The following is a 22,403-nucleotide window of genomic DNA, read 5'->3' as shown; positions in this document are numbered from 1 at the left end:
GCTTGTGAGAGTGACATCTTTATGTTCAGGAACAGCACGAGGGTGAAGACCTTTGGAGTTAAAAATGAGGTCCTTGTTGTTTTAGCCCTTGTGTTGTTAATAACGGGGGGTTTCATATTAGAGTCCTTGCACGTTGTTGGGACCTGGATCAGACACTGCTCTTTCCATCAGCTGGCATCAAAACAGACGTTCCATAGAAAAACCAATGTCTGTGCAACTTAATTGCAGATCTTCTGCTAGCAATCCTTATGTCATGGTTCCAACAGATGAAACTCTTCAAAGAACTTTGAACCATTGTTTACCTTAAAGAATCTTTATTGGAGTAGCAGAGCATCAGCACTAACATAGTCGAAGCCAAAATCTGAGTTCCCCTCCCCTGAGCACATAGTATCAAAGCACAATTCCCTCCTCCAGTTAACAGTCATAAATCACTTTCTCCAATTAGTTTGAAATACAGGCTTCCCCTCCAGTTCTCCAGCCCCAATTCTTATCATCTCTTATTTCAATAACCTTGGTTCTCACACTAGGTTCAGTATTGCTGTGTCTAGCTAAACTCTCATGCCCATTCCTCCCCCCAGCATCATCTAACTGTACCTCTAATTCTAAGAGTAAAACGTAAGAAAAAAACGGTTACATCTCAATCTATTGTCAAAGCAAAAACATTCGTCGGTGTTCGCAGCATTGACACCTTAAAAGCAGGGGTGGGAGTGGGTGGGGGGCTTTAAGGTAACCAAATTTAGGTTTGTGGGGTGACACAGAGATAATGGGTCTGGAGGCTAAATCTGATGATGAACGGTTGAGGGAGCTAGGTATGTCTAGCATATCAAAGAGAAGGATTAGGGGGCACATGATTACTCTCTTCCGGTACTTGAGGGTCTGCCACAGAAATGGGGAGGGGGGTCTTGACTTATTCTCCAAAGCACCTGAGGGCAGAACAAGAAATAACAGGTGGAAGCTTGTTGAAGAGAGAGCCAACTTAGAATTAAGGAGAAATTTTCTGACAGCGAGAATAACCAATCCGTGGGAAAGCTTGCCTCCAAGAATTCTGGGTGTTCCATCACTGGAGTTTTTTTTAAAAATAGACTAAATAACAATTTGATCAGGATAATATAAGGTCTCCTTCCTTGAGCAAGGGCTGGACTAGAAGGCCTCCGAGGTCCCTTCCAAACCTGTGATTCTATGTTCTCTCTAGCCCCAACTGCTTTTCCCGAACCAAACACAAGGAACGTATATTTCACAACCACAAAATACAAAGGCTTTGGAGGTCTTCCCTGACGGTCAACTAGGGGTTTAGCAAACCACGATATGAAGCAGTTGTTACAGTTCTGGCAAGTAAGGAGACTGGAAACCTGATTCAGATTGGCAGCTGTTTCCGAGAAAGCCATCACTTCGTCTCATTTCCTGGGTGCACATATGTGAGGGTGAATAAAGAATGTGTTTAAGCGCCGTGGCTGCTTCCTGCTGCTGACAAGGCTGTTAGGAGAAGCTCTAGAAAATATTAGGTGGAAAAGAACAGTCTTTAATTTGCAGCAGGAGTGTGGGTGTTTTGCTATCGGTGATTAATAAGACTGCACTTTATATACACTGCTGCATTAGGAAAATGCCTTAGTCATTGTATAAGCTAATTTTATCTTAACCCCACAGAAATAAAACCTCATTTAATGTTAGCCCTGTCATTCCAAATAGTTTTGTAACATGGCCTTTAAATTCAACCGACCTGATCTTAAACTAAGCACAGACAGCTCTGTCTTCCTCCTATTCTACAATTGTTCTGGAGTGGCTACTGTGGGGTCCTTGGTGGTTTCTTGCAGACGTCCCAAAGGTGCTTTTTCAGGAGGCAACTGGACTTTGTTTTTCTTTGAAGATGTTTTGCTTGTCGTCCAAGAAGCTGGATGGTAAAGAGGTTTCTTGGATGAGAAGTGAAACATCTTCAAAGAAAAGCAAGAAAGTCCAGTTGCCTCTTGAAAAAGCACCTTTGGGACAACCATTACCTGGATGACTGGGAATCTCCAAAGATATTTCTTGCAGACGTTTCACTACCAAACTAGGTAACATCCTCAGTGCCAAGGACCCACGGTTCAAACCTGAGCAACAAATATAAGTCAGCCTAGTTACATTTTTTAATAGAAAGATAAGGTATTAACCTGTTCCAACTCCTACTTTCTCTATGTGGATGCGCTGCATTGCATAAGTCTTGAAGGCTATTTTGGAAGACCACCTACATTTTGTCTGATTATGCAAATAGAGTAGGTTGTTTTGCTTTGAGATACCAAGAATGTAGAGTCAGAGACAGAAAAGAAGGCAATTAACAAGCATAGGCATTCAAAAACCACACCTGAAGGATCATTATGTCTAGATTTTAAGATTTTGCAGTTACTACATAATCTCCCCCACAATTTGACTTTGAAACACAGAGAATTTTGTGTCCCATCTTGCAATCTTATAATATCCATAAACCCGTGGAAGAACTTTAGACTTCCATGGTGTCCTTTATTTCTTCATTTTACATCATCTTAACCTTGATGAGGTTCCTTCACCCAAAAAGGCAGGCCAATTTTACAGCCTAGAATTCTTAGCGTTTCCAAAGGGGAAACGCTGCTGGATCTTCCCAGAGCACAAAATCAGTGTCCCAAAGTGGCAGTGTGGAGTTGCAGCAGAGGACGGAGAGAGGATGATGCCTAAGACAATTCTGTGGGATGATGCAGATCTTGGAATGAGTCATATAAGTCTACGTTGCCAGCAAAATGGGTGGAATCTAACCTTGTCAATAGTTGGGAACCTCATCATGGTGCTTTCCGTATGGTCTTCATACTGTATGTGAACACATAAGAAAGTCGCTGTTGTGATGAAGAATCATATGAAGAGGAAGCAAAATGGACCACTGGATCCTTGAATTTGGAAAGTGGAGAGGCACTTAGAGATATTAAACTCCAATAACTGCATCCTATCAATATGACAGTCCACTCATGGAACTTATGATACTCCAACACATCTTCAAACACACTCTTCTTCTAAAAATGATTTCCCTCTCTCTAAGGGCTTTTCTGATAGGCTTTCAGGCAATCACTTCTCCCAGTCTTGCTGAATATGTGTTTTCAAGCTGATATACCAGGTTTTACTTGTTACCTGAAGAAACGGGCTATTTGCAGTTGTAAAGAACTTCCGTCTGCCTTGTGAAACTGAATTTGTGAAATTAATGCACTTGAGTTTTTTAAGATCAGGTTATAAAATTGAAGATATATTTGCTAAAGTACAAAAGAAAAGGGGTACCCTACTTTGTTTTCCCCAAGGGATTGGTGGACCAAAACCAAACCTGTTGCGGAACAATTAACATTCTGACCAGAGGAGGATGGACCGTGGTTCATTTGCATGGTGAATATCAAAGAAAAGAAATCCAAGACATATTCTATAGTAAAACCTTTAAAACAACAATTCTGGATAGAAATGATGATTCAAACTTGGTGCATCTTTCTAGATGGAGCAGTGGTCAACAGCTACTGAAAACCTGTGAGTGCAATGTTTCTCACAATTGGGTATATTTTGGAAAATAAATGCTACCCTGCCATTTGCACATGAAACCAGCACCAGTGTAAATCCTTGCTCAGTGCAAAATCTGTTAATATAGGATGCATGTATACCATTTCTCAGAGATGAGCAACCAGTTTCTATCCAACATAAGAATTTTATTACCTCCCAAGTTTATCCTGTCTAATTGAGAGATCTAAAGAACTTGAAAACTTATATATGATTTGGTAATTTGATTAATAAAGGTGTCATTCTAAAACGGACTGTGGAAATTTTCTTATAATTAATATGGGTATCTTTATTTTGTGTGCGTGTCTGGGTGAAAAATGAAACCCTAGGTATATTATACTAGGAAGTAAAAGGATCAAACTGTAGGATAAGAAAATGTTAGCTTTATACATACAAATGCCTTCCCTCCAACTCATACACAGTAGTTGATAGAGTAGTGTTTGTAGCTTCAACCACATTAAGATAGGTGGACTTAAGAATTCCTTCACCAGCATGCTGAGAGTTGAAGTCCACACATCATAGTCACCCAGGTCAAGAAACACTGGTTTAACCAAGCAGGATTGTTGTCTGCACTCGCTTCCTTCAGCTGGGATGTCAGGCAGAAACCAGTGGGCGTGGTTCTCAGATTGGGGAAAGATAACTCTTTCCTGGGGTTGCACCCTCTCGGAAAAGGATACAACTTCAGAAAAGGCGGCAGGTCCGAGCAACACAGCCAGACCCCTTGTCCTCACGTGGATGCCTATCACTGCCCAGCCCTCCTTTGAATCACTCTTTGCTCTTCCATTCCTTGAGTTTCCAAACTCTTGCAACTAACCAATAAAGGAGAATATTTGTAGTTCAGGATTGAAATGAGGGCTCCTTGGTGCTCCCGAGCTTGGTCTCCTTGCAGATGTTTCATTATCCAACTAGGTAACATCATCAGCGCTCAGCGTTGATGTTGTTACCTAGTTTTGACAATGAAACGCCCTAGTTTTGACAATGAAACGCCTGCAAGAAAACCCCCAAGGGAAACGTCTTCAAAGAAAAACAGGGAAGTCCATTTGCTTCTCGAAAAAGCACCTTTGGGACAAACATGACCTGGAAGACTGAGGATCTCCATTGACATTTCCTGCAGAAGTTTCATTACCTAACTAGATAACAACATCAGTGCCAAGGACCCCACGGTTCAAACCTGAGCTACAAGTATTCTTTTCTATTGGCCTGGTAGTTACTGTTTTTTTTTAGGTGGTTCGGGAATCAACCTGTTTCAACTCCTACTTTCCCTAATGTTGCATTGCGTTACGTTTTGAAGGCTATTTTGGAAGACCGCCTACATTTTGTCCAATTATGCGGAGTAGCACCGAGGACCCCTCTTGCGAACAACCCCGTCCTGGAAACGACTGTTTATTCGCGTGGGGAGGGAGGGGGGAAAGGACCCCCTAGAACAGGCCAAGGAGCCTTTTGGGGGGGGGGGTGTACGTGTGTGTGTGTGTCTGTCTGTCTTTGTGCGTTAACACAACTTCCTTCCAACGCCCAAACCGCGGAGAGGCGCGGCGGAAAACTTTTTAGCGGGAACCGCCGCGCGCGCGCTCAGCCGGAAGCCGCTTCGGGGAACCGTTCGAGGACAGGACCGGAAGTGGGCGTGCCGGTCACGTGAGCGCGTCGCCCTTAGGGGTTAGGGGTTGCCGTGACAGCGGGAGAGTCTCCGCGGGTTCGCTCGGGCGAAGCGGCGGCGGCGGCGGGGCTGGTTCGGGGCGGCTGTCGGCTCTTTCGCGGGGGAAGACGAGCGAGGCCTCCCGGCGTCCGGGCGCGCTTGGTCTCCGCCGGCCTCATGGAGCGCTCCGGGGCCATGACGGACATGTACGACCAGGCGTTGCTGGGGATCTTGCAGCATGTGGGCAACGTGCAGGAGTTCCTGAACATCCTCTTCGGCTTCCTCTACCGCAAGACCGACTTCTACCGGCTCTTGCTGCAGCCCTCCGACCGGCTGGGCTTCCCGCCCGGCGTGGCCAAGAGCATGGCCCTTCGGGTAAGCCTTAGGCTGCCTCCCCTCTGGAGGCCCGAATTGGCCTCTCCTGCCCGGGGTGGGAAGGAGGAGGAGGAGGAGGAGGAGAGAGAGCGAAAGTGGGGCGAGGGACTGAAGGGTTCAAGCAGGCGGTGGGAATCGGGTTATGAAACCGTGACGTGATGGGCTGGTTTGGATGGAGACGGCCGTGGGTGTTTTGTTTGCCGAGATTCAGAAGTTGTGGCTGCTGCTCCAACATGGGAGGCTTTTAGGAAGAGATGGGACAGCCATCTGTCTGAAATGGTATAGGGCAGGGGTAGGCAACCTTGGCTCTTTTATGACTCGTGGACTTCAACTCCCAGAGTTCCTGAGCCAGCCATGCTGAGGGAAAAGGGAGAGGTTTCCAAGCTGAGCTATGCTGGCTTAGGAATTCTGGGAGTTGAAGTCCACGAGTCATAAAAGAGCCAAGGTTGCCTACCCTTGGTATAGGGCACAGGTCTGCAACCCGCGGCTCCGGAGCCGCATGCGGCTCTTTCAGCCGTCTCCTGCGGCTCCCAGTCCTCTGCCATGTGCAGTCCCCCCAAAAAAAAGTGGGACTAAAAAAGTTAAACCAATCAATTCAAATATGCAGGGTAGGTGCATATCTCGCCTTGGCTCCACTCTTCAAACCCTGTTCTGCGCATGCGCGCATGTACGTGCATGTGCACACATTTTTTTACGGCTCCCAGTTTTTCCTTTTGTGAGGGAACCGGTTCCGAATGGCTCTTTCACTGTTTCAGGTTGCTGACCCCCGGTATAGGGTCTCCTGCTCCGGCAGGGGGCTGGACTAGAAGACCTCCAAGGTCCCTTCCAACTCTGTTATTCAGGGATGCAGCATATGTTTTTATCTGTTGTTAGGAGTTAGCCACCCCGAGTCTTGTATTTGAGACTCGTATAAATTTGAGATTGTACGTGAAAATGGATTGTACTGTGCAATATAGGGCAAAGTGAGCCAGTTAAGATTTAAGGAGGGACAGACCATGGCTTGGGGTAGCGTATATAGCAAAAACTGGCTGTCGTCGGCATGATTTATGCTGAATAGAATAGGTGTGTTTGGATCCAAATATGTTTATGAAATAGCTGTATCAAATTATGAGTAGGAAGGGATTCTTCAGCTATGAGTGAAGAATGGAAACAAATTTAGTTAAAAGGGTAGCTAATATGGTGTTTGGGGAGTGCAGCTATTTTTATTTAGTTTGATGCCTGCAGTGCAGTGGCAGACCTTCATTAACTTCATACTCTGCATTTTTTCTTTAAATCCAAATAAGAACACTGTCAAATTTCTTTATCCATAATGGACTTTGCCCCTCCTTTACACTCCCCACAAAATGCACTTGGATTCAATGCTTATGGATATCAGGCAAGTAGATAAGTACTTTGCTCTTGGAGCTGAGCTGAACAATACAGGCAGTCCTGGACTTACAACAATTCATTTAGTGACTGTTGGAAGTTACAGTGGCGCTGAAAAAAAATGACTTATGACCGTTTTTCACACTTACGGCTGTTGCAGCGTCCTTGTGGTCCCGTGATTTACATTTGGATGCTTGACAGCTGACTCACATTTATGACAGTTGCAGTGTCAGTCATGTGATCCCCTTTTGCGACCACCTGAGAAGCAAAGTCAATGAGGAAACCAGATTCACTGAACCACCATGTTACTAGTTTTAAGAACTGCAGTGATTCACTTAACGAAGGTGGCGAGAAAAGTCGTAAGATGGGGCAAAGCTCACTTAACCAATTTCTCACTTAACAACATATATTCTGGGCTCAGTTGTGGTCGTAAGCTGAGGACTGCCCGTACTGTTTGAAATTGAAATGCAGGCTTAGCTATTCTCTAGCGGTGGCCTGTAGGTTAATTGTTGGGTTGTTGCTTGATTTGCTGCATCATTTTCAGGCATTCAAAAACTTTGAGCATCTGGCCCGCCAAGATGATGAGAAAAGACAGCAAGAAATTGAGGGGAAATTGAAGAAAAGAGAGGCACACCTGGTGGCGGCAGGAGAGAGAACAAAGGCGCCTGCTCCAATTGAAGAGGTTGAGATCACCTCAGCAGTGGAGCAGCAGGACTCTGGATTGGAAAGCGGAAAGGCTGCCGATTCAGAAGAGCCTGTGAGAGCAGAAGAAGCAGCAGAAGCACAAGTCGCTGAGACAACAGCAGAACTGCCGGCACCCGTCACCGCCCCTGTGGAAAGTGTACAAACAGAATTCCCCAGGTGAGTGGCTCTAGTGGTGCTCTGCCCATGTCAAAGAGCTAGTGACAAAGTGCAGCCATACTGTGTTTCCTCGAAAATAAGTCCTGGTTTTTTTTTCCCTCCAAAAGAGGCATCAGGTCTTATTTTGGAGGGATGTCTTACCCGCTTACTTTAGGACCGCCAAAGCCAGGCCTCCCATGCCCCGATACCTGCCTCGCCAGCCCACTTCTTCTGCGGCCTCTCGCTGCCACTTTCATGCGTCGCCACCCGGCCTCCATTTTGCCGTCAGAGGCCTTCCAAAAAGACCTCTGATGGTGAAATGGAGGCCCGGGCGGCGGGCACACATGTCAATCCAGAGCTTGTTTCTCAGCTGCAGCGGCCTTTCTGGAAAACCTCTGATGGCAAAACAGAAGCTGGGGACAACATGTACAAGTGGTGGCTAGCGGCCACAGAAGAAGTGGGTCAGCGAGGCAGGTGTTGGAACGTAGGAGGCCTGGCTGCAACTGTCCTAAGGTGAGTGGCTATGGGGTGTATAGGGCAGCTCCAACCCCCCCCCCCAATCCTGGCCATAGCTTGATTTTTACCCGTGCGCCTCGCCCCACCTCATGCAACCAGATGCAATGGAGTGGGCGGGTTCTTCAGTATTTTGGGGGTAGGGCTTATGTTGGGCGTACGTATAAAAATCAAGCTACGTCTTATTTTTGGGGAAACACAGTAGTAAACCTGGGATAGGTTTACCTTTGCTAAAGAAGAAAGACTATTACGGAAATACGTATTGGCGAACAAGGCATGGTCTTGCTGCTTTAAGGGACTGATTAGGCACCATTGTGATAGTTGTGTATTAAAATGTGCAGTACTTCCTACCTTGGGGTTTTTCTGACCCCGTGGCTTTTGTGGGAACTTTAGTAATGGTTGGAGCTTAATCTAAGTGGTAGTAGTCTCTGAATGGCAAAAAACAGATGGCATCAGTCAAACTCTTGGAAATCTGCCTTTTATCTATAGTAGTTGGACTCTGTCCACCTAATCCAGAATAACCTATTCTAATTTGGCAAGCCTTTCAAATCCATTTAATTTTTGTTTTCTGCTCCTGTTTTTAAAGGCTTCCACATCCATCCCTAGCTTCTGAGATACCGTTGACATATTGGGTTTTTATTTCTGCAAATACATAGCAGTGAAACCAGAAAGCTGTGATACACATTTAAAGACAATGCATGAGAGAGATTTCAGCAGTAATACGGGTTGTTACAGCATTGAGAAGCCAAAATGTGACAAATATGCCTGCCTGATAACTGCTTAAAGTTGCTGTTCTAATCATATAGTAAAGTTAACAATAGTGGTGAATATCTGTAGCTCAGGTGGAGGATGAGGGTGAAGGTTCGTTCTCCGAGCTTGTGAGCTGGTTTCCGAACGTTTCGTTAACTAGGTAACATTTTCAGTGGCATTTAAGGGATGTCTTGTGTCAGTGTTATTCTGTTTATAAGGGCTTCAGGTGCCCTCATTTGACATACCCATACCTGAAGCCCTTATAAACAGAAGAGTACTGACACAGACATCCCTTAAACGCCACTGAAGATGTTACCTAGCCCGGTAACGAAACATTAGGAAACCAGCTCACAAGCTCAGAGAACGAACCTTCACCCTCATAGTCAAGTTAGCCTGTCTGAAAATTAGCAAGTGTTTGTAAGTAAGCATTGAAACGTGCAGCTATAAATCATGTGGTGATTTTAGTATCTAAGTAACTATTCCACAGTTCACGAGACTGACCACTACTTTAGACATATTAAATCAACTGAATCACTGTCCACTTTGATTTCCTTGGCCTGCAGGATTTTTGGGCACTTATTAAGAGGGAAGTGGATATTATCTACATTGTCTATTGATGCAACACACCCCATTATGTGGCTGGGATTTTGTGGGAATATTGTTCACAAATCTCAAAACCTGTACTCGGAGCAAAAGGCTTTGCAAGTCAAAATCACTACTTTATTACAAAATTATCACTTACATACAGTTGTTCCACCTCTTTATGTAATCTGATGCTTAATGATAATCTGGCTCTTCTCATTATGATTTTTAAAAACCAAATAAAATATGTATAATACATTAATGAACAATAAAGGTAACATTGGCTTTAAGTCAATGTTTATGGTTTTAATACTACTGTACTATCTTACAGTTATCAAACTGAAGTAATGAGTGAGACATTTTGATGTCTGAAACAATTCGTTGAATATGCACTCTCATTCTCTCTTGCTTCTGGATAGTACCAAGAAATATTTATAAAACTTCAGATTGTTTTTTTTAAAATCCAAGTTCCAAATTGGCAGTCTAGTTTACGCTGTGATGTCACTTTAGAAACATCTTCCTATCACTTTTTCACTTTATTGTATGCATATAAAATTGTTCCGAAGTGGTGTGCAGATTCTTGGAATACAAGAAACAACCATTTCCCCAATTAAATTGGAAAACACAACTGGCCAAAAGCCTGTTTAGCTGAAATTCCATTGTTTAGCGTCCAAGCACTATTCTATAATTAGAGAGGTTTAAAAGTGTTATGTGATTGTATAGTATTGGACTAAGTGCGGTGAGATCAAGGTTTGTTAATTCACCCTTGCCCTGGCAGCTGACTGTGTGATTTTGAGTTGGTCACTTTCTCTGAACACAGAATACCAGAGAGGTTGGTTGCTTCAAGAAAAGTTTGGAGAAAAAAGCCTCTTGAAATGAATAAGGTAAAACAGCTCTTGAAGTGACTTCTATACCTGGAAGTAAAATGGTCTTTGAAATGTCAATGAAGCTGCAAAAAGACATGTTGCTCTAGGACTCGGTTTTCTAATAAGAGAGGCTGGGGTGTTTTTGACCTGAAACTCTTGCAACCAATGAGGTTGCTTCCAAATTTTGATTTGGCTATTTATTTGCCTCAGCCTGAAAAACATCATTTGGAGTACGTGGTGGTTTCACGATCTGTTTTTCAAGGCTGTTGTAAAAGATACTGCTAGCTATACATGAAAAATAAGTTTTGCTGGATGAACAGTGGCTGCTCATTTTGGCAAGCAAGGTGATAGTGTTGCCTCAATTTTGCTCATTGGCTTGCTTATCAGACTTATTTGTGTTCTGGGGAAGAGATTATGCCAAAGAATATAAATATGTTTATTGGATTGTTATATATTTGAATCTTGTTTATAAATTAACAGTACAGATTTCATGACATGTTAGGCTAGTATGTGATTATCTGTTGCCAAAAAGTATCCATGGCCAGGATTTTTTTTAGTAAGTACACACAAATGATCTTTGTTGCATACATCTCAGAATTATTGTAACTTTTCAGTGCTTCCACTGGGTGGTGTCACTGTCCAGTTAATGCATCCTCCAAAAGTACTGTTATCTTTCAACTCTTTTTAAGTTTCCCTCTAAGACATCCAGCCTAAAAGCTTGGCTAATAAGATGCTATGAATAATGTATTTTTTTTAGACACAGATGGATGGAAATTGAGATACAGTGTGATCTCCATCTGTGTAGCTGAGGGTAATAAGTCTCAGTTATGAAAAACAGGAAATAGTTAATAAATGAAGGATGGAATCTTGCCTCTTCCAAAGTTGTTGTTCTGATTTTGGAAGTGTTACACAAAATTACTCATTACGTTTATATAAATCAAGTTCTAGTTCAAATCAAGTCTATATTCGGTGAAAAATAAATCATGCACCATTACTTGAAAGTAAGTGCCATTAAACTGAGAGGTGCGTGGACATAAGGTTCAGACATGTTTACCTTTTGCCTTTTTCAGTACAGTATTTGAGATACAAATATTTTTTCTTTTTAGATGTAACCAAAGTATATATGATATGTTGCAGTTGGCTAAAGTAAAAACTTGATGATTTTTCTACCTTTCTACTGGAGATATTTATGCATTTCCCTCCCTCCCCCCCATATTCTTATGACTTTAAGGAGGGCAATGAATATCTGTTTTTGTGGAATATTCCACCCTTCAAAATAACGGCAAACGTTGTATGAAGGACATTCTGATGAGTCAGTAAGGATGGCAGAGGCTACGCTCATAGAATGTGAGCTTGACCCGCAAAAGCCCAGCACTTATTCCAAACCCTGGAGAGATGTTGCAAGTCAGCGTAAGCTGTCCTTGGCAACATGGATCCAATGGGCTGACTTGGTAGCTTTTCAAGGAGAATATTTGTAGCTCTGGGTTGAAATGAGGGGTCTCTGAGCTTGGGTGTTTTCTTGCAGACGCTTCGTTACCCAAACAAGGTAACATCAACAATGCCTTGGGTCATGAAATGTCTGCAAGAAAACAGCCAACCTCAGAGAGCGCCCAGGACCCCTCATTTTGGCAGCTTTCATAAACTAAATACTGTTCACCTCTTTCTGGTACCGCTTTGGACGGCTAGTTTCAAACCCGAAAGGGGAGCTTCGCTTTTTATTTTATTTCCTGTTCCAACAGTGTTATGGCAACTTTGGCAGATGCACAACCGCACTTTCATAGGGAATCAATAAGATTCTTTCTACTCTTTCTGCTCCTCACACTCAAGCACTTCAGTTCAGTAATGCTGAGGGTTACGGAATCCAATGTGACAGTAGATATATTTCAGTTGCTGAGCCCTATTAATTTGGTTTAACCCCCTGCACCCTCCCTCATGGCAACAGACCCTGAGTGGTCTCCAAGTTCTGAACAACGAGACGGAAGAGTTGTCTACTTCATTGCCATCTGGTTTGTGCTGAGCTGTTCTTTACACCCTTTTTTTTCTGGGCTCGGGTATTTCCATCTGTTTTGACAAGTGGCTGTCTTCATTCTCTCTGTCTGAGCTCATCTGCTTTTTATTTTGAGTGCCCGCCTTCTCACTTAGCCCACTTATAGACTTGATTCTGCATACATTTGCCTGGCAGTATTTAAAATAAAATTGCATGTGCCGCCTGCCTCCTGATTTCTATTTATGTTCCTCGACACGGATTCTAAATTCTTTTTTTTTTTAATTTTTAATATACATTGCTGCATTTCTCTGCTTGTTCTTTTTGTTGGCAAGGCCAACGCTTGGGAAGAAAGCCCTCTTTACCTGATAATTAGACCTGGCCTGGAATGAATAGGTTGTGAGGAAGTCTTTAACAGATAGAAAATGAAATCGGTGGTGAAATAAATTTGTATTTAATTTAGAAAATCGAAACTTAACTTGGTATTATTAAATTGAAAATATTTTTTAAAAAGCAGTGGAAGCTTCCCACAACAAATAGCTAATAGCTTGGGCCTGGATGGAAGAATCTTCAATATAACTAATTAACAGAGAACAATCCTACGTATCAAAATGGGTTTTGGATCATGTTCTTCGAGCAGACGGAGGAAGTGAAATAACATTTACTGCCTTTTGATATGTTGTTAGATTCTCGGAATGGCTTGTATACTATTAGCAGAAAAAGGGTAGTTATTAACTGGGTATACAGACCTATGGCCACTGAAGAAGAGAAAGAAATTCTAGCACGGATTTTTCAAGTTAAACCATTAGGCCTTAAATAACTGGCTGCTAACATCAAGACAAGCAACCAGAACTACTCATGAATAGTCTCGAACAAAAGCTTTATTGTTAATCACCTATATTACAAGAATCTCACCAGACTGACTGCATTGCTTTGGGAGCTGTCAGGTAAGGCGGCTTCAGGGATTCTGGATGAGGTCAGGCCTGTGCCGCTTTCTGCAGTGCAAGGACTCCAACCTCAATTCTTTCTTAACACCTCCCTCCAGTCTAGCAAGAGATTCCACCACATCTATGAGCATCTGGGGAAAGGAAGAGACTAATGGAGCTGGTCTTTCAGCAGCGCAGATTGTATCTTCTCTTGCTGTTTTCTCAGCAGCCTGTCCAGGAGTTGAACATTATTTATTGGTTTGAGATGATGAAAGAGAAGACTTGTCTCCCAAACATAGACTATGAAACTGTAGCAGCTAACTGCGCCCCCCACTCCGGCTTTTTTTTTTAAACTACTCGGTTGGCTATTCTACTACATGACCTTCATATTTATTGGCTTTTTTTTTAAAATCCTGCCTTTATTTTTTTTACACTCAAAGCAGGCAAACATACCTAATGCTCTTTCCTTCTGCCCCATTGGGAGAGTTGGAAGTACAAAACTCGCTTGGAGTTTTTTGGAGTTCTTGGAAGTTCTTGGAAGTAAAAAAAAAAGAAATTGCGGCACTAAACGGGGTGTGGTAGAAGTAGGCAAACCAGGGCGAATGATGGCACTCATCATTATAACCACAAGGGATTGTTTGCAAGTGAAGCTCATTTGAGCTCTTCGCTGCAGCAGGAAAGAGTAAGGAGGAGTTGATAGATTGAACAAAAATAGGTTACATTGGTAGAGTAGAATTAATACACCTGTGAGACCTATTTATGACTTGGATGCTTCCCCAAAGACTTGCCTGCCTTGAAGTTTTCTGTGACCCAGAATTTAATGTGTGTTTTTTCCCCTGGCTGTATGATTGCTTGAATTCAAGGACATAGTTCTAGTCTTGTAGTAGGTTCTCAGATTGAAGAGAATCAGTTGCGTTTAATCCTTCCTGGTTTGTGGACACACAGTATGAGGGTACACTTTTTCTGTTACATTTACTTAGTTCTTCCTATTAATCTTGCACACCTCTGTTAGGAACATGATAGCAAGGCATATTTCCGTAACACATTTTAGTTTAGTTTAGTTTTAGTTTTATTATATTTGTATACCGCCCTTCTCCTGAAGGACTCAGGGCGGTGAACAGGGCATATATAAAAATACAGAATACAAAAATTAAAAAGAATTAAATAGTAGCCCAGCTAAAACAATAATAATATAAAAATCCCCATTAAAACCCCAACACATCCCCCATCAGGCCAGGCCGGCTTGTTCAAATAGATGGGTCTTCAGACCGCGTCGGAAGGAGCGAAGGTCAGGTGCCATCCAGAGCTCGACCGGCAACTGATTCCATAAAGCCGGAGCGCCCACAGAGAAGGCCCTCCCCCTGGGGGCCACCAGCCGACATTCTCTGACCGGAGGCACCCTGAGGAGGCCCTCTCTGTGGGAACGCACAGGGCGGAGGGAAGTTGACGCCGGCAGCAGGTGATCCCCGAGGTACTCCGGACCCATGCCATGTAGGGCCTTAAAGACCATTACCAGAACCTTGAATCTCACCCGGAAGACAACGTAACCAATGCAGCTCGCGGAGCAAAGGTGTAACATCGGAGTACATTTTGCACGTTGGGTTGAAATATGCATGCTTCTGATTTTCTTTGGGCATAGAACTGTGGTTCATTATCCTTTCAATTGCTGTGTGTGAATTTTGGTCTGTAAATTTTGTAGGGTTGTGACTTTGTAGGGTAGACCTCATTGCCCCAAGGATCTATCAGCAGACCAGGGGCAATAAAATGAAATGAAATGGCATGGCAACTTTGGATCGGCCTACCATTTTTCAAGGATTATTTCGGCAGTTGCTCTGTTGTTGCAGAATCACAACCAGCTCTCTCGCTTGTCAAAGGATGCCAGATGCCAGATTTCAAAACGCAACTGTAATCATGTCTTTCATCTTAATGTTACTTGGTTTGGGAGTTGGGAATGAGGACACGGAGATCATCTGAAACCTAGGTTGAATATACATTGATATTTCCCCCTGCTTGCTGCTTCGTTTAACTGAGGCACACTTTTTTGGCTGTAAGCAACCTAGCAGTTCGAAAGCACGTAAAAGTGCAAGTAGAAAAATAGGGACCACTCCGGTGGGAAGGTAACAGCGTTCCGTGCGCCTTTGGCATCTAGTCATGCTGGCCACATGACCACGGAGACGTCCTCGGACAAGCGCTGGCTCTTCGGCTTTGAAACGGAGATGAGCACCGGCCCCTAGAGTCGGAAACGACTAGCACGCATGTGCGGGGGAACCTTTACCTTTTTAAGGGGAGAAAGTGCAAATGGCTTCAATAAAACACGACTTCTTTGCTTACAGTGGGCCCTCATTAAAATGGAGAAACTTATAAAATCCTCACCAGAACAGCCCCAATCCTGTCATTGTAGTATTGTGACTTTGGAAGGGGTAATTCAAGTTACTTCATGTTGTGCACAGTTTAGGTTTGTCTAGGCTTGAAAAGACTTGCTTTGAAATCAGAGCTGGCAGAACATACATATCTTCCTTAAGCATCCAAGGCTCATTTTCTTTCCAATATATTCTGCACAACTCTCCCCAACAGCTTTTGCAGGGAGCCGCTGTGTGGCCCATTAAGTTTCCAAGCGTCGCTTCCTGAACGCAGCAGGCCTTTCTGCTTTTAACCTTCATTTCTTAAGAGAAGTAAACTTCAATATCCTGTCAGGGATCTCCTGGAGCTGCTTTGCCTACTGATACTTGCATTTTAATTCCTTCGATATCAGAAAAGGGCTGCAAGCCCTACCATAAAGAACTCTAGTAACTCTCATTAGTCCGACTTAAATGTTGGATAAAAGATGTGCATTTCTTCTGTCCTGAAGTTTTATTGGTTTAAAGTGATCATTTTAAACATACAAAAGAGTTTGTGCAAATACGGTGCTTTCCTGTAAGTAGGACATGTTAGTAAATAGCCCTAGGCACGTGCTTTGTAGGTCTGACTTGGTTGGTTGTGTAACTTACGTTGGCATTTATGCCAATCTCATTATTTCGGGTTGGGCAAGGCTGCTAAAGATTATAGGTAGTCCTCGATTTACAGCAGTTCATTCAGTGGCCATTCAAAGTTGCAATGGTACTGAAAATAGTAACTTATGACCATTTTTCACACTTAACGACCATTGCAGCGTTCCCAGGGTCCTGTGATCAAAATTCAGACTCTTGGCAACTGACTCATATTTAGGAGGCTTGCAGTGTCCTTGGGTCATGCGGTCCCCTTTTCTAACCTTCTGAGAAGCAAATGGTTGATGGGAAAACCATGTTCACTTAACAATCATGTTGCTAACTTAACAACTGTGGCAAGAAAGGTCATAAAATGGGACAAAACTCACTTAACAAGTGTCTCACTTAGCAACAGAAACTTTGGGCTCAATTACCTCTTTCTGTCTTTGGAATTGAAGGGATATACGCCATGCTATGTTTTGTTAACAGGGACGCGGTGGCTCAGTGGGTTAGGACGCTGAACTTGTCGATCGGAAGGTCGGCAGTTTGGCGGGTCGAATCCCGAGTGCCGCGTAGCAGAGTGAGCGCCTGTTACTCGTCCCAGCTTCTGCCCACCTAGCAGTTCGAAAGCACGTAAAAATGCAAGTAGACAAATAGGGACCACTACGGTGGGAAGGTAACAGCGTTCCGTGCGCCTTTGGTGTCTAGTCATGCCGGCCACGTGACCACGGAGACGTCCTCGGACAAGCGCTGGCTCTTCGGCTTTGAAACGGAGATGAGCACCGGCCCCTAGAGTCGGAAACGACTTGCACGCATGTGCGGGGGAACCTTTACCTTTACCTATGTTTTGTTAATCATGACTTATTGAATAAACTCCAAATGGACGTGTTTCTCTAATATAGGAAGCCAGAAGGCATGTTCATAGACCACTGCAACCAGATTTATACAGACCACATTATGATTTAATGTGGTATATGAACCTAGCCATTTAGTCACTAACCAGTATTAGAAATTGTATAATAACTTACAGTTATGTTATTCATTTTTTTCCTTGGAAGTTATTGCATTTCTCAGAATGTCTGCAAATGCTTCACCTTAAAATGCTCAGAATTTCTAATGTAAGTTAGAAATTTAATACAGGCTTTGTTTGGAATAGCATTAGCACTTCTATACCCCTTCACAAGGCTTTAAAGCCCTCTCTAAGCAGTTTACAGAGTCAGCATATTGCCCTCCAGCAATCTGAGTCCTCATTTTACCCACCTCGAAAGGATGGAAAGCTGAGTCAACCTTGAGCCAGTGAGAATCGAACTGCTGGCAGCCGGCAGTCAGCAGAAGCCGCCTGCCCTACTGCATTCTAATCCACTACGCCACCATGGCTTTAAAAATCAAAATCAGCCATATTGATGCGAAGTGGAAAGTTACATTTGTTCGTACCTTTTGAAGGTGTATGAGATAGCATATACTTTATTGACTCCCTGAGAATTTCGGCGGATAAAGAGTTCTCAGAAGCTCAGAAGGTTGCATAAAGGCTTGTAAACCGTTGATCGGTTCGATAAAGTTGTCTTAATCTGGAGTTTTTAATTTGTTGGAAATAAAGGACCTGTTTGGGAAGCAGAACCCTGAAATGCAGGACTTCAGCCAGATCTAATTGATGCCGAAATGCTCCTGAAAACCCTGGCACTTTGGGTTCATTAATATTTATGAGGAGGCTGTTGGGTGTATCCAACTTTTTAATGAAATCTGTCTTACGCAAACTGGTAGGGGCAGTAAGTACGCCACGCCGGGCATACTTAGTGGATGTATGGGGTTTTCTAGTGAAGGAGACTTTGGAAGAACCGTTAGGAAATAATTGAGGACCTATCTCACCGTTTGTCAGAGTTTGATCTTGATGTAGGACTTGTGGCTCTGATAAGGCTTCTAGGTCCATGTTTGAGCCCAAAATCAACATGATCGCGTGAAGTACTAGTACCACTTTACAATGCCTTGGTAAGGCCACACCTGGAATACTGCATCCAGTTTTGGTCACCACGATGGAAAAAAGATGTCGAGACTCTAGAAAGAGTACAGAGAAGAGCAACAAAGATGATTGGGGGACTGGAGGCTAAAACATATAGGGAACGGTTGCTGGAATTGGGTATGTGTAGTTTAACAAAGAGAAGGGTGAGGGGTGACATGATAGCAGTCTTCCAATATCTCAGGGGCTGTCCCAAAGAAGAGGGAGTCAAACTATTCTCCAAAGCACCTGAAGGCAGGATAAGAAGCAATGGATGAAAACTGACCAAAGAGAGAAGCAACCTAGAACTAAGGAGAAACTTCCTGACAGTTAGAACAATTAACCAGTGGAACAACTTGCCTCCAGAAGTGGTGAATGCTCCAACACTGGAAGTTTTTAAGAAGAGACTGGACAGCCACTTGTCTGAAATGGTATAGGGTTTCCTGCCTGAGCAGAGGGTTGGACTAGATGACCTCCAAAGTCCCTTCCAACTTCTTCTCCTTCTCCTTCTTCTCCTTCTCCTTCTCCTTCTCCTTCTCCTTCTCCTTCTTCCTCTTCCTCTTCCTCTTCCTCTTCCTCTTCCTCTTCTTCTTGCTCTTCCTCTTCTTATTCTTATAGAATGATTCCTCCTTGGTTCAAGGTTTTCAGTTTATGAGTTACTTTTTCCTGTGTGTTTCACAAACTGAACCTAATTGAAAGTGTGCAGTGGTGGAAATGTCATGGCAGGACCATTCTGCACAGAGGCCTTTTTCCCCCTTTTTTCTTTTTCTGGATGGATCAGGGGAATAAGGATTCTCCCCCCTCCCCCCTCGTCCTGGTAGTTCTTCTTCTAATGACCGGTAGATGGCGGTAACACATGCTTCTATTAGATGAATGCCACCTTAATTTGTGGCTAAGTGACTCAGATTTCAAAGAGCAGCGATGTTTACCCTAACATACCTAAGCTTTTATGGACCAGAGTCCCTTCAGCAAATACATAACATACTTATGTAATTAGCTGTGTACAGAGAAAAGAAACAGATTAGAACAAACAAAATGAGTCTTTAGACAATGGTCATATTACTGTCTGGTATATATCTCCCCTTTCAAACCGAATCATGGCTTTATGCATGTAAGTGGGCTTTGGTACTTTGATATCTGTGAGATAAAATAGAAAAGAATTACAAGTGGAGGAGGAAAATTTGGTTGCTGGTTAAGGACCTTTTTAGGTGAACTTTATATATATATATGTAAAGGTAAAGGTTCCCCCGCACATGCGTGCTAGTCGTTTCCAACTCTAGGGGCCGGTGCTCATCTCCGTTTCAAAGCCGAAGAGCCGGCGCTTGTCCGAGGACATCTCCGTGGTCATGTGGCCGGCATGACTAGACACCAAAGGCGCACGGAACGCTGTTACCTTCCCACCGTAGTGGTCCCTATTTTTCTACTTGCATTTTTACATGCTTTCGAACTGCTAGGTTGGCAGAAGCCGGGACGAGTAACAGGTGTTCACACTGTTACACGGCGCTCGGGATTCGACCCGCCAAACTGCCGACCTTCTGATCGACAAGCTCAGTGTCCTAACCCACTGAGCCACCACGTCCCTCTGGACTTTATATAGGTACAGTCTAAAACAAGGGTGTCCAGCCATGGCAACTTTTAAGACCTGTGGATTTCAACTCCCCAAATTCCCCAGCCAGCCCTGGGGAATTCTGAGAGTTGAGGTCTATAGGTCTTAAAGTTGCCAAGGTTGGACCCTGCTGGCCTGAAAGTAATGCAAAAAATTAAGATAAACTTCCTGAGGAATATAACTTTAAAATACTTTTGAAATTGAAGGTTGAAATTACATAGCACGGCTTCACCAAGAGGAGTCATCTGGATGTATATAGACTGCAGTTCCCAGATTTCTACCTAGCATAACCTTTTGAGCTGTGAAAGGAAATTGGGAGTTGCAAAGTCTGTGCAAAATGTATATTGCCAGATTGAGGTTAGCTGCGCAAGGAAGGGAGCTGTTTTTCTATTTTGCTATTTCACCCCGAAGCTATTAGGTACGCAGTTCAAAATCCCAATTTCCACAGTCTTGAGACACCTCAACTTTATTGTTCTATCTATGTAATCATAAAAAATGATGCTAAAAATTTCAGCAGTTTTGTATTGGCACGATTGGTCGTTGTTTTATTTAAGAGGGTCATCTGCCGAAATTTTCTTTCATACTGTAATAAAGAAAATAGACGAAAAGGATTTGTTGCTAAATTTTCGATAAGAGGGTTGTGCGTGAGGAAAGGCTACAGGTAGCACTTGACTGACAACCACAATTGAGCCCAAAATTTATGTTGCTAACTGAAACCTTTGTTCAGTGAGTTTTGCTCCATTTTATATGACCTTTTTTGCCACAGTTGTTAAGTGAATCATTACAGCTGTTAAGCTAGTAACATTGCTAAGCACATTGGTTTGTGCTTAAATTGTAAGCCGCCCTGAAGTCTTCAGAGAAGGGCGGGATATAAAGGGGATTAAAATAAAAATAAAAAATAAATAAACATGGTTGTAAAATGAATCTGGCTTCCCCAGGGCAGCTATAAATATGATTTTTATTTTATTTTTTTAAAAAAAGAGATGTGAGGAATGAAATTGGGAGGAATCAGCTAGACAAATGAACCTGTCTGAACAAGGTTCACTTTGAGATTTGCTGTCTGATCTTTCTCTTCAGTCAGGTAAAAACCCAATAGACATGTTACCTTTCCTGTAGGTGTATGCAGGCAGAATTTGCACGTAGACCTGCGCTTAGAGATCAACACAGATTGGTGTGTGTGGTCTGGTAGAGACAAGATGGAGCTACAGTAATTGCCCCCTTTATTCCCAGCATTGAGAGGAACATCCTCAAAGCCTTGCCTAAGTCTTCTTTCTAGCTTGTACAATTTTTTGTAGGCTAGTAATTGCTATGAATCTCTAGGCCTTTTCTTTTATCTATTAGAAGCATAGCCTCAGGTTAAAAAAAATCTAGGTGTTTTATACTTAATAGCATCCCTGTCTTGAACTTAATTTGGGAGGGGAATCTTCTTGCTTGAGGTACTTATTATCACAGTACTGTTCATCTGTCAATGCAAGCGTTGCCTGTAAATTTTTCACTTCATCTTCACTGTATTTCCCAGTTGTCGCATTGTATTTAAGTGATGATCCTGAAAGATAACTTAAGTCTTGGGTCTTTTTTCAGCCCTGTTAAGCTAATGCTAAAATCCAAGAGTGGGCCACAATGGGCAGAAGGTCCCTGATTCAATTGTAGCGCTCTCTGGTTAAAATAATGTAGTATCAGTTACTAGGAGAAGCTCTAATGCTGGGATGATGATGATGACGATGGAAGGGACCTTGGAGGTCATCTAGTCCAACCCCCTGCTCAGGCAGGAAATCCTATACCATTTCAGACATATGGCTGTCCAGTCTCTTCTTAAAAATTTCCAGTGTTGGAGCATTCACAGCTTCTGGAGGCAGGTTGTTCCACTGGTTAATTGTTCTAACTGTCAGGAAGTTTCTCCTTAATTCTAGGTTGCTTCTCTCTTTGGTTAATTTCCATCTATTGCTTCTTGTCCTGCCTTCTGGTGCTCTGGTAAATAAATTGACCCCCTCTTCTTTGTGGCAACTTCTGAGATATTGGAATGCTGCTATCATGTCTCTCCTACTCCTTCTCTTTATTAAACTAGACATGCCCAATTCCAACAACCGTTCTTTATATGTGGAAAGTGGAAGGATGTAGAAGAAGAGGACGATCAGCAACAAGGTGGATGAACCCAGTTATACTGGCATTGAATGCACTGTTGAAAAATCAGTCAGAGATGGATGAAAATGTACACGTCACTTGGAGCCAAAAATGATTTGATGTGACATAATCGCATCAGTAGGAGAGTTTTTGTGACCCCGAAGAACAAGCGACAGAGTACTTAGAACAGCTTAGTTAGTTGGCAAATATTGGGTTCTGTCACTGTCACCTTTTTTTCTTTTTCTTTTTTAACTTAAGACTTAAGTTGCAAAAAAACCACAAAAAACAGAACATCTCAATCCTAAAATTCTGGTGATTGCGAACAATCACTTGGAAGTAACAATAGCAATAG

The 22,403-nt window shown here is 43.0% G+C and overlaps 1 protein-coding gene across 4 annotated transcripts in view; it reads left to right on the top strand.

Annotated features, from left to right (window-relative positions):
- The first annotated feature begins 5,187 nt into the window (after positions 1-5,187).
- NUDCD3 (NudC domain containing 3) overlaps positions 5,188-22,403 on the top strand; it is a 55,674-nt gene continuing 38,458 nt past the window's right edge. For 3 of the 4 annotated variants that reach the window (XR_014027265.1, XM_081334032.1, XM_081334033.1), the window contains exons 1-2: positions 5,188-5,542; positions 7,452-7,768. Coding sequence is in view for 3 of the 4 variants with exons in the window: in XM_081334032.1 (XP_081190158.1) it covers positions 5,345-5,542; positions 7,452-7,768 (515 nt within the window). In the remaining variant the exon portion in view is untranslated. The remainder of the gene's footprint in view (positions 5,543-7,451; positions 7,769-22,403) is intronic. The other variant, XM_081334031.1, reaches the window with a different exon arrangement.

Source organism: Vipera berus, assembly GCF_964194415.1.
Source record: "Vipera berus genome assembly, chromosome: 8".
In the NCBI taxonomy this organism is placed as follows: Eukaryota; Metazoa; Chordata; class Lepidosauria; order Squamata; family Viperidae; genus Vipera; species Vipera berus.
This window is presented reverse-complemented; position numbering and strand designations above follow the sequence as displayed.